At 36.2% G+C, this 12,919-nt stretch overlaps 2 protein-coding genes across 4 annotated transcripts in view; both read right to left on the reverse strand.

Annotated features, from left to right (window-relative positions):
• The window catches only part of FHL5 (four and a half LIM domains 5), a 45,004-nt gene extending 43,837 nt beyond the window's left edge, over positions 1–1,167 (reverse strand). For all 3 annotated transcript variants that reach the window (XM_041763644.1, XM_041763654.1, XM_041763662.1), the window contains exon 1: positions 965–1,167. The gene's annotated coding sequence lies outside the window, so the exon portion shown is untranslated. The remainder of the gene's footprint in view (positions 1–964) is intronic.
• Positions 1,168–7,681: 6,514 nt separating this feature from the next.
• The window catches only part of UFL1 (UFM1 specific ligase 1), a 30,882-nt gene continuing 25,644 nt past the window's right edge, over positions 7,682–12,919 (reverse strand). The window contains exons 14-19 of the mRNA XM_041763636.1: positions 11,608–11,771; positions 11,397–11,527; positions 9,750–9,830; positions 9,387–9,472; positions 8,664–8,844; positions 7,682–8,066 (exon numbers count right to left, since the gene is read on the reverse strand). Of these exons, the coding sequence (XP_041619570.1) occupies positions 7,848–8,066; positions 8,664–8,844; positions 9,387–9,472; positions 9,750–9,830; positions 11,397–11,527; positions 11,608–11,771 (862 nt within the window). The 3' untranslated portion in view covers positions 7,682–7,847. The remainder of the gene's footprint in view (positions 8,067–8,663; positions 8,845–9,386; positions 9,473–9,749; positions 9,831–11,396; positions 11,528–11,607; positions 11,772–12,919) is intronic.

Consider the following 12,919-nt stretch of genomic DNA (forward strand, 5'->3'; position numbering starts at 1 on the left):
TAGTTTCCACATTTTTGAACCTCAAACTGACAGCTGAGGAGTTGCATTCACTTTGCAGACGGCTGACAGACAGTAAAGAGGGCCTGGCTAAAAACTGGTGAGGGAGAAAGTGTAAACATGTGGGATGCGTGTTTTTGCTGAAGTAACACTGTTTGCTTCAAGAAGCAATGCTTTTGGGATACCTGGGCGGCTCAGCAGTTGAGTGTCTGCCTTTGGCTCAGGTCGTGATCCCGGGTCCTGGGATCGAGTCCCCCTCAGGGAGCCTGCTTCTCCCTCTGCCTATGTCTGCCTCTCTCTCTGTGCCTCTCATGAATAATTAAAAAAAAAAAAAAAGCAATGCTTTCGATTCCTATAACACATTATGTATTTGTGTTGGTCAGACACACAGATATTTATTTCACTGCAGTCTTCGAAAACCTCATATTAGGTACGGTCTTTAAGCCTGCATCTGGAAAGTAGGTGGATTTTTCTTGACGATAGCAGGACACTCAGTAACTCACTTAAAAACTGTAAGTGATTTCGAATGTCTCTGGATATATAGACTCAGCCATAAAATAACTGCAGTAATAAAGTTAGTCACTTAAATAAATTAAGCCAAATAAGTCCCCAGAATCCTGCCATCCCCTTTTTTTGGCAACAAAGGTATACCCCCATGTATAAAGACCATTTTCACAACATAGGAGGCAACTCTAAAGAGTTATCTGACCACTATGTGGCCTCCGCATACACATTATTGAAATGTGAAATCTGAAAAACTCAGCTTATAAAATTTGACAACTGCTGGCTCAACTGACTTTTGAAAAGTTTCTGAAAAACTTTGACATACGCACTTACTTGCCAAGTAAACATAAGCAGTCACTAGAAAGTCTATAAGAATGTCTCATACTTAAAAAATAAAATTAAAGCCGAAATACCATCTAAAGAAACACAAAGGAAACATTACAGAAAAGAAAACAAAACTTACTTTTTCTTGAGGCTGCTTTTTCCTGTGATTTAAAGAGTATGAAAGGAGAATATGTGATGACTATTTTTTTTCCTCCAGCACATTTAAATGTCAACTCCAAAAGGAACAGAATGGACCACGAGAACTATCTGAGGGTCCCTCCCAATTGCAGCCTTTTCAGCTTTGCAGAAGGAAATAGGAGGGTGAGTGGGTTTCCTCCAAGTCTTGTGATATGCACATAGCTGACTCCTACTGGGCTGAAAAAGCACTCCTTGTCAATTTTTACTTCGAATTGTAACAAATTCTCTGCAGGATATCCTTAAAGGGAAATCCTGCCAAAATTAGTATTTGGAGTATCTGGATAAGCTCCAAAAAGTTTAAAATACAAAGTGCATATACAGACAACTCACATACATGCTCAAATTTCCACTACCTAGGCTAAATTAAGGGCATATTTAAATTTTTTAAAAATTTCAAAAAGATGCTGTATTTTCTTTTTCCTTGATTTAAAAAAATTTTTTGTTTTGTTTTCTGATAACTCTCTGAACCTACCTTTTTGGTTAGAAATGGTTGCAGTACAGAGTTTTCCGGTTGAACCATCTGGAAAGAGAGGAGGCCCCATGTTCTTACCTGCAGAATTTTTGGTAGCTTGAGAGAGAAGCCCTGGGTTGTGGCCCCTATCACTGCCTTCTTGGGAAGTTTGGGAACTTTGAGCCTTGGATTTGACTAGAATAACTCCAGGTATTTACCTGCTTCCTGAACCTGCACTGTGGACTCACCGTTGCCTGCTTCTGCCTATTGCCCTATGAGCTGGCAACAATTGTTACGTCACAGCATGGCTGTGTGACTTCATTTAAGCAGAGACTTGGTCTTGTGAAATCTTCAATTAAAAAAATAAAAAGTGGATAGAGATTTCGAGAGTTGGATCTAAAGAAATGTTTGAATCTTGAACTAATCCAGAATATGTGGGTCAATTTGATCCATAAAGCAAATGACGTTGGCTCCTGGACTCTACTTGAGGCTGTCTCTTCGTTTTGTAAGATGAGGTGAGAGAAGAAATGTTCTGCCTTAAGTTCATTTATTCCCAGACAAAAGCTGTTCTTATTCAAAGTGCTAATGGGAGTATATACTAATATTTTATGAGATCGAACTCAGGTATATACAATAAAAAATACCTTGAGTTAGGGAAATGCAAAACCGGTTGACTGTGTGCATTGCTCTTCACCCGAATTTGATGATTAAGATATGAAAATTAAAAAAAAAAACTGGTGAGCAGCAGCCACAGATTGATGCAGTGAAAGGACACAAGTATGTTCAACTAGTAATAGATTCTGATCCTCATGATACTATTGCAGGCATTATTTTTATCCTTTCATAGGTGAGGAAGTGGAGTCCTGGAGATATAAAATTGCATATGTTCCCATCTAATTATGGGGCCATTGCCCTTGTTTACGCCTGTGCTCCCTAAGAGGGTGATCTACATTCACTGATAAAACTTCTAATCCTGTTTCCTCCTCAGACAGTTCCAGAGGTCTTCCACCTGGACCATTTCACCAAAAAGCTTCATGATTAAGTTCATCAAAAGGTCTTAATCGGCACTCTCAAGGGCACTGTCATTAAGCTTACCTGAAATTTCTCATTTCTGGACACGTCTGTTTCTTCTTTGAAATTTGCCCTTGGTTCACTAAGTTGCACTGATTTCCTCCTTGTGCTCACCATCCCGAGCCTCCTCTCCCTTTATTCATCTCACCCTTCCCCAGAGCTTCCTCCACAGTTGAGTGTGCCTCTCTGTGCACTGACCGTTGCGTTCCTTAAGGAGACCATTAGTAATGATAGGATTCCCACACCTGTACTCTCAATCGTTATCACTAAGGTCCCAGACCTATATCCTGTTGTCTGTTGGCCTTTGTCTTCAGGTCCTCAGGCACCTCAAACTGGAAAGTCCCTAACAAACCACCTTCTTCACCCCTCTCCAAACCTGCTGGACTGCTGGAGTTCCTCTCTCAGGGTATGACAGAGTCATCCAAGCCATCATCTTAGACTGTCCTCACTCATTCTCCACCAACCTCATTCATCCCCATCCCCAACTTCTGTTGGTGCTACTTCGTTAGATCTCCCTCAAATTTGTCATTGTCCCTGCATTCTGGTCCTCATATTTCTCACTTGGATTACTTTATCAGTCCTAAAATGATTGGTATCTGCCTCAGTTTGGTCCCCTTCTGTCATTTTGTTACATGACACTGTAAAACAGTATTTTAAAATATCAGTTTATCAATTTTATAATTTGATACATGCTTCTTGCAGAAAACCTGTAATAAGAATTGAAAAAATAAAGAAAACTTAAAATGACTTGCAATCTAAGAGACAGTCACAACCCAAATCTTAGCCCAAATCTCTTTAGAGTATTTTGTATGCACGCATAGAACTATAAAACGAAATGTTTTTGTAAATGTATTTATGCAAATGTTTATACAGTATATTTAATTAGAAAACCAAGACATTAGATATAGTTCTGCATCTTCTTTCACTTAATATACTGTGAATGACTTCCCAAATCAAACATTTTTAAAGTGGTTGTGAATAAAGGCTACAATATAATGAAACACATGAAATATATTCTGGAATAGTCCTCTTCTGTTTCCTTCAACATCAGAACTAACCCTGAGCGTTTATAATGTATGAATCACAAGGACTTAGATTTCCACAAGAAAGGGGGAAGGAGAAAAATACACAACACTCATTTTGGGCTAATTTCCATTGATTAGATATTAAACTACTATGTATTCTTACTTACCACGTGTCCTGCCTTCAAGCAATTATCCAATCTCTAAGTCTATGTAACAGAGTGAAGTTAAAGGTACATTTTAGGTGAATAGACAGGCTTAGTAGGAAAGCAATTTGATCAAGTGCTTTTTCTTCACGCTGAATGTCAAGAAACATGAAAGAAAAGGTCCCTTGGGACCTTTGTCTTAGCTTGGCTAGGCAGAGAAAGGGTTTTTTCTTTGGTGGATTAACCTCTAAATAAGCAAGAGTATTTCAGAGCCAAGAAGACCACCTCCCTTCTGTGCAAGACAGGTTGGTTGTCCATGCTCCTCTTCGATTACAGGCTGGGAAAAAAGATTTCCTCACATTAAGTTCACATTTTGCCTATCAGACAGGAGAGACACTGATTTCACAAATATTTTAAAGTTTTTGGTAAGTTGTCAAACTAACTTTGGGAATGGGTGGTTTTTCTAAATGACAAATCTAATTCCCTTCTTTTCCTGGTTAATATAATTGTGAAAACGCTCCCCTTGTTTTCAGGAAAACTGCCAACATTTTTCTTAGCGTACATATGAATTTCAGGATCTCTCTCATCTCTTAGCTTCATCTGATACTACTTCCTCAGACCGTTTTTCATATTTCTCATACTTAGGGTTTCCCAAATGTCTATTTCATATTAGTTCATGTCTTAGCACTTCCAGATCTCTTCTCTCCCAGAAACACCTGCCTGCTCTCCATTCCCCTATTTTCAGGAGGCTAGTCCTACTTTTCTTTCAGGACTCAGTTCAGGTCATCTCTAGCCAGTTTAGTTCCCTCCCTGCTGTGCAAGACAGTTGACTTTCATTTCTTCCCCCACAGCAATCCCTGCTTACTTCTCTCAGAACCTTATTAGTTGTTGATCCTTGCCATCTCCTTGAAAACAAGGTGTAGGGGCAGCCCAGGTGGCTCAGCGGTTTGGCGCTGCCTTCGGCCCAGGTCATGATCCTGGAGACCTGGGATCGAGTCCCACGTCGGGGTCCCTGCATGGAGCCTGCTTCTCCCTTTGCCTTTCTTTCTATGTGTGTCTCCCATGAATGAATAAATAAAATCTTAAAAAAAAAAAGGTGTATTTTTTATGATTTACATTTGTACTTTAGTACTTAGCAGTCAGACAGGATCCAGATTGCTGAGCCAAGGATTTAAATTCACCAGGTCTCCCCTTTCTTTCATCACACCACAACATAATCCCTTCCTTCCTGGTTTTTAAACATGTGCCAAGGTTAAGTCCTACTACTAATCGCTGAAGAGAAATAAAGGTACAAATAGAGGTACAAATAGAGGCAAGGCTGGTAAAATAAAACACAACACTGGGAACTTATAAAAATTTAATACATGTTTCTAGTAATTATTCTTGTTTGGTGATGTAGATGGAATAAACATGGTTTTTGAAAGCTTGAAAGTCAAGGTTTCTTTTTTTTTTTTGATGGTTTGGCATAAGTCTCTCTCGGTTTCTATTTATTTTTTGCTTAGTGCAGTCTTCAAGGTAGAACAACTTGTGTGAATCCTTTGGCCATTTTAATGGCCACTTTAATAGTGGCCCCAGATTTTCATGGAAAATGTACATCCCAGAGTTTACCCATGTGTGTTTCTTTCATCTCCCATATACACTAGAGTAAAGGCTTCACTGGTATTTGTCAAAGAAAGCAAATCTTCCTTTTGTCCCCACCTCTACCCAACTCACAGGTTAGTTCTTGATAGGAAAAAGAAAAAACAAAATCCCATGTGGCCCTGGGTCAAGTAGCATTTCTGGGGAAGGAAGGAACTGTTTCTTCTCAATCTGTAGGCTGCACTAGCACTGGTGCACTTTGACCTCATCCTTGGTACTTTATGGTCTAAAACATATTTTCTAAAAGGTTCAAGATGGTTCTATATTCAGGTTAAGCAACTTCTACACTTATTATTCTGATTCAATATCAATGTATTTTCTGAAAATTCACTGTAATTTTGATAAGATATGCCACAGTTCACTGAATCCTTCTGAAGGCCATAAGTGGGTTTCCCTGGACTCTTCAGAATCACATGGTCTGGAGATGGAACACATTATTCGATTATCTCTATAGTATCTCCAACAGTAGAAAGTAGCAGATAGCTGCACATTTCCTGAAATCCAGCTAACTGAAAATGATTTACTAAGGTGAAATGGTTCATGAAAGGCAAATGCTCAAGAGATGAGATACTGAGGACTATGGAACTATTTTTGTGTAAGAAAAATAAAATCTTTGAAAAATGTTCAGTATAAGAATTTTAAAATGTAAATGTTACATATATGCACAATGCATTCTAGTAATTAAAATAATGGAAGCTTCAAAGTACTACAAAATTTAATAGAAACAGGCAACTTTATTTTTAATAACATTCTTAAATCTGCCCAAGATCATAATAATCATTTAAGAATTTTTATTTTATTGAAATTAGAATTTTACATACAAAATCAGCTATATAACTTTATCTTCAAAAACGATAAAAACCGTTCTTATTTACTATGGAAAATATGAACCATTTTGATAAATGAAAAAAATTAATGTGAACAAGAGAGAATGGTTTTCTTTTCATTTGCTTGTCTCTCATATTTTTACTCCTACAAATTAAGAAAGAAAGATTTTATTTGCTTCGTTGTCTATGATCTAGTGTGATACAAATGTGGATTACTTTGGTATCTGCTGAAACATAGAGGATAAGGTTTTTAAAAGACTGAAAAAAACATGAGGCTCGTTGTTCAATATTTTGAAAGTTGAATAAAAACTAACAAGTTTGTGGTCGCAGAGAATTTGTCATTTTTCTTCCTTTGCCCATATGAAAATACATTAATAGAAAATTATCAATGGAAAAACATTTTTAAATTTATGTTACATTTCTATCAAGTTTAATAATAATGCTTAGTTAACAATTATATCAGTTTCTTTCATTCAGTATTAATACTTCGTCTGGAATTAGAGGTAGACTGATACTGGTATTCAAATATTTTGAAACAAGAGTTTTAAATGATGTATAAGGAATTACATAAAATAGTACTTTTTGTACTTGAGATTTGACTTACTATATTCAAAATAATTTTTTTTGATATATAGTAAATTGTTGCTTAAAACTCATTTGCTTGAAATTATTACTCCAAGGAACTGTTACTTTTAACTACTAATAGTCTTCAGATAATAAGAAATCTATTTTCTCATAAGGATTTTCATTTTGGGGGGAAAAATGTTCCAACGACTTCAATGCACCTAGAGATCCTACCACAACAAAGAATTAGATGCCAGAGTGACTAGTGATATAAAATATAACATTTAGAAATGCAAATTGGGTTAAAGAAAAATACTTGTATCACATTTTTAGTTATTCTAATGTTAAAATGTGACTTATATCTCTTAAGAAGTAACTTTTATCATTCCTCTCACTCTCTAGCATCTTGTGTTAGAATAGACCACAACAGTGTGTGAGCCCCTCTGGTATTCTTCTGCACCTGCAAAGACAGTCCCTCAAACTACCAACCACATAAAAGTCCACTCTTGTCAGGGGAGATGGGAGGCTCTCTGCCAGACCAAGAGTATAGTAATAAATTTTCTTTCTTTCTTTTTTTTTTTTTCCAAATTTCTGTATTTTAGGTTTGAAGCACTCTTTTAATTTTAAAATCCACGATTTTTATTTCTGACACCAAAGGGTTTTCTTTCCTTTTTTTAAAAAACATGACCACATTTTAAGGTTCTGCCTAATATATATATAAATAATGTCACTTGAAATCTAACAACACAACGAATGAGTCCTTTTCTAGACATGACAGATATCAGAAAATTTATTCTTCATTCAGCATCTGAAAATAAAATAAACCTGAAATGGTAATTTTTAGAATTATGTGAAAAAGAAATCTTCCATGGTTGAACCCAATTTACAAAACTTTCACATTTTTATAAGATTTACACTAAATACAACACTACTATTTAAACTGAATTATGTGTGTGTGTGTGTGTGTGTGTGTGTGTGTGTGTGTGTGTAGGGGGGTGGTGACTGGGGCGAACCGAGGATTGTGAAGTGAGTATTTTTTGGTAACCAGTCACCTTAAACTTTGGAAAAAAATTATTATTATTATGACAAAAGTAAATTATGGTCATTATTCTTCTGTCACAGATGATTTCCTGGATTTGAGAATAAGGTCTTTAATGGATGAAGAAAGTTCTTGAAGCTCTTTACGAGTAGCATTGCTGATATCTTCTTGTTCTTTGTCTAATTCATCACTTATAGGATCATCTCCCTGTCCAGTCTTCTTATTCTGACTAACTAAATGCTTTACAACTAAACCTTGATACTTTACCAAAAGAGCATGCTGATCCTGTGGAAAGATAAAGGAGAAGAAACTTTAACAAACATCATTTAATTTTCTGTGGAACAAGTGGATTTGTTAACCAATACACAAAGAAAGTCTTCATTTTTACAAATCACTGGCCACATAAGTAGAAAGCTAAATCCAGCAAGGTCCTTTGCTGGCAAGTGGTTTACAGGTTAGGGATGATAAACATGAAAACAGATCATTTAAATGTAAACTGACTTAGCTAGGTTCTATCACCAGAGATTAAGTCAAAATGATTATGGAAGCTCAAAGAGCCAAATTATTTTTGGCTGAGAAATCTCTCAGAAGAATTTGTGCAGGGTAAGACTTTTTGAACTGATCCTTGAAGGACAGGTTACATCTGCATAAGCTGCAATGAAAGACTTCTTTTTTACCATAGATCTTATAGAATCCCGAAAGATTCCTAAGCTATGCTAAGTTTTTAAAATCAATCTTCTGATTCACTGTTCACATTCTTGGAACAGGAAATCACATTAATATGTTTTGTGTCTTATTGTTCATAATGATTCATATCTACCCGTTCAAAATATTCAGAATCTGAAAGCTTTAAAAGTTTCAAGTGCATGCAAAATGTAATACCTCTGGAATTTTACTATTAAGAAAAGCAATGATCTGTGGGACACATCTTCCAGGTGCATGGAGCATGCTGTGGGTTGAGAACTGAAACAGAAGGACTGCTGTGAGGTGCAGAATAAGAGCAGGGTCTTCTGTGACTTTTAGCTGCTCAACCAGTGCTTGTCGATGCTGGAACAGTATCTGCCTAAACAAAAATAAAATCACAAAAACACATTCTCGTATTTTAACAAGCTCTCACCAATTTTAGTTCTTCCCTTCTGTATTCATTTTTAGCTTCTCTAGTTTAATTATCTAGCTCCATGAACATCTTAAGGGACATTTTAAATATGAAATATAGACACACTTAACCCTAAATGGTGTGGATAAACTAATATGCTAGAAAATGATAGGAGAAAACTATATAGCAGGGATCTTCAAAGTGTACTTTTTATTTTGAGTTACTGGGGATCAAACAGAAGTGCACTGATGTAAGTAAGATGTCCTGTGAAGAAGGTCTCAAAGCTAGTAGAAAGTTCCCAGGCTTGATCAACTATGGCATTAGGGGAACCTTGCTACTTTATCAACATGGGCCAGAGGGGGACATCTACGCATTGAATTTGAATATGCTTGAAGGTTTGTAGCCATTTGGATACAAGAGTTCTCTGTGCAAGATTCAGATAGTCAAATTCCACCTTCATGTCACACATCTAAGAATTTATTAATCATATAAGATTAATTCGATGTTACCTTTCCCTTTTTTTGTCTCCCCTTTTCACCATAATATCACAAGCTTCTGCTGCGGAATCCAGACAAGAAAGAAAGTCTTCTATGCTCTGAAATAGTATTTAATGCCATGATTTACTTTTATTAACAGGCTGCCTAAAGAAATATAGTCATTTAATAATGTTTTATAATTTTACACCCTTAAATACAATTTTTAAAGAGGTCATTTTGTCATTAAACTTGAAATTGTGATTTAGGACTAAAGAGGATAAAATGTTCCCAGCCTCATCTCTCAGAGAGATTTAGTTTACATTTATCCTGATAAAAATCTACTCAAAGACCACAAATTCTAGCCCGATTATCTAAACAGAATCAAACTTTACTTACCTTTTCATTCAGAGAGCTATGGAGTTTTGTGAGAGCTACTTTGGTTTCTTCTGATAATTTACTTAAAATTTTTTTTCTTACCTGTAAGGGGAAAAAATTCTTTTGGGATTATGACTTTGACATGTTGTAGATATAAGATTAAACAAAAGAAAACAAAGTATATTTATTATTATAATAGGACACTGAATGGAACTTATCTTTGTTTTTGAATTTTAGCTTTCAAACTAGGAACAAAAATATGTTAAAAACATTCTACAATCTGAGAGCTAGCTGATAGCCCATCAGACAACCAGGCTAGATAAAGCCCTACTAGCCCCTTTCTGGCCCAGCAGTGTTAAGAAGATGGGGTGGCGGTGGAGGGAATGGGGATAGACAAAACCATTCATCCTGTGGGAAAAAGAGAATTTGGGGTAAGAGGCTACTCTCTCTTTTCCAATGGAAAAAAAGAGTATTTCTCCCTAATGCCAGATGAGGGGGTTCCTACTCCTAAGTTTAAGAATGCCTATAATAAACTAGAGAACTTGCTCCATGGATGGCTGCTTTTTATACTATATGGTGTGTGGAATCTTTTCAGCACCCCTCTCCACATAGATGTGCCTCATGAAATTTGGTGGCATTCTTCATGAGAGTCTGATGGCCCTATCAAGTGTGAAATTTCTAGTGGAGGACTAGTGGAATGGTTTGGCTAGTGGGCCCTGAACATTATAGTGAGTCTTGGAAGTGCGGGGAAACCTACTGACTCACTGTCACATGCCACACCAGTTCTTCTGTAGGCCCTGAGGGCATGGGACAGGACCCCATGTATTTCCCACAGCAGAGATTGGTACAGAGGCAGGTTACATGGAATTATCCAGGCAGTTAGTTGGGAGATTCACTGGTCAAGGTGAAGAAGGGAAGGGGGATAGTACTTTGCTAGGGCAGAAGAGAAAAATAAATGTATCTCTGTTTGGAGGTTTACGGGGAGGTTCTTGCTATGAGGGGAAGCCACATGCTGAAAAACAGCCCCCAAAACAACCTACACCGCCTATGTGGCAACAGACACATCATGAGGTCACACAACATTGGGCCTAGATCATAAATAGTGATATGCAGTCATTCCTATAAAACACTTATGCCTCCTTCATTTTTCCTAAATCTCCAGCTTTAACTGGAACTATAAGGATATAGAAGAGAAGGAGGAGTGTTAGGGACAGAACACATAACTGGGAGCCACAGCTCTACCTCACATTTTGAAAAAGGAAGAAATGAACTTTGAATTTAGTTTGATATTAGCATTTTAACAAGTAAACTACAATTCATCTAAATATTGAAATGAGATGGGGTCACTACATTAAAATGATTGTAAAGTTATGAAATCTGGCCAGAACATGGTCAAGGGATCAGCAACTCAGCAGAAAAGGGGATGTAACATGACAATGATTAGGAAAAAATAAAAATGTTGATTCCAAAGGAATTAAGCATCATTATTTTCAACAGACTGGTTATATTACCAATTTAAACTAAAAATCTGATGGATATTTTTCTTCTTAAAAATCCTTTCCTATATTTTATATACTTTCCTTTAGACTACTTCCAATGTGAGAAAATAAAATATGCTTTAGTTTCAAAACATAATACATCAAGAATGCAAGAAAATCACTATCATACTTCACTTGTAATAGCTGCAGGATCGTCTACTGCCATCATTAAATCCGAAGCTAAGAAGTTGAAAATGAGGTTAGTGATATCAGTACACACTGTCTTCAGCAAGTGCTTTGTAAGCGCAGCCTGTGTATCATCTGGAAAATAAAGGTGCTTTATTAAAATGAATGTCCAAGAACAACTATGAAAATCAATGAAAAAATAGTATTAAGTATACCTGTAAAGAACTTCACCCCTTTTTCAAACAGCCGTATATTATTGTACAGGTTTGAAACCTCTTCTTGCAAGTCCTTTATTGTGCGCTTTCTACCAGTTCCAGAGGCAGAAGTTGAAGACATGAACACTGAACGTACCACCTCGAGATAAGCTTTGTTAAGAGGTCTGTGCACAAGATAAATATATTTAGTGTAGTAAAACACACTGTGTTTATACATATAAGAAATTTTGCTTCTATGGAAATAAGCCTTAAGAAAAGACCTCTATACTTTTTAAACAAATAAGATGAATTTGGAGAATAACTCACAAGAATTTGTCTTCAATCCTAGGATTTATAACTTAAATGCATTATTTTTCTCAATTTTAAAGTACTCAAAATTATTGCACTAAAGACAGTAAGAACAGCAGTAACAGAAGTTTAATTCAAATTCAATTCAAAGTAGTTTTTAGAAGTTAGTTTGGAGAACAGACTATAAATCTGTTCCCCATCCTTAGGAATATTCCAATAAATTTTCAATTTCTGAAGTACTATAAAAGATATTAAAAACTTTTTTTAAAACCTTTCATGCTCAACAACTTCAGAATAGATTGTTTTAAGTAATGGTAAATGGTTAGTAGTAACTACTCTACTTTTCAAATGTGAAAAATATGATTATGTACTGTATACATGCACAAAAAATATTCAGTGAAATGAAAAACATCTCACTACAAAAGCTGTTTCTAAATTCAAAGTCAGATGCACTGGGTTCATGGATTACATTTATAGATGCTTACACACTGGAACTAACTTGAGGGAAAATAATGTTAGTTAGTAATGGTCAAGTTATTCACAATTTCTTTTACTTCTTTTTTTTTTTTTTTTTTAAAGATTTTATTTTTTTGAGAGAGAGGGAGAATGTGAGAGAGAGATCACAAGCGGTGGGGAGAGGCAGAGGGAGAAGCAGACTCCTCACTGATCCCAGGGCCCTGAGATCATGATCTGAGCTGAAGGCAGACACTCAACCAACTGAGCCACCCAGGTGAGCCATAATTTTTTACTTCTGTATAATAATAATAAATTTAGCTTGGCTCAATTGCGAGCTACTGCTGTCTAAATTTATTCTTTGAAGGCAGTTTGTTACATTATTTCTCCCTAAAAGTGCACTGTTTACTCTCTGTCAAATCTAGATAGAAACTGGTCTTTTCTTTCTTTTTAGCTGTTACCTTTCATGCTACATCAGTGAGCATCCAGTGATGGGTGGTAGTGTTTTTCTCCTAACCAGGACTGCAACAGCAGTGATGGAGGATGCCTTTACACTCTCACCTTTTATTTC

The sequence above is a fragment of the Vulpes lagopus genome, chromosome 1 (genome assembly GCF_018345385.1).
Source record: "Vulpes lagopus strain Blue_001 chromosome 1, ASM1834538v1, whole genome shotgun sequence".
Taxonomy (NCBI): domain Eukaryota; kingdom Metazoa; phylum Chordata; class Mammalia; order Carnivora; family Canidae; genus Vulpes; species Vulpes lagopus.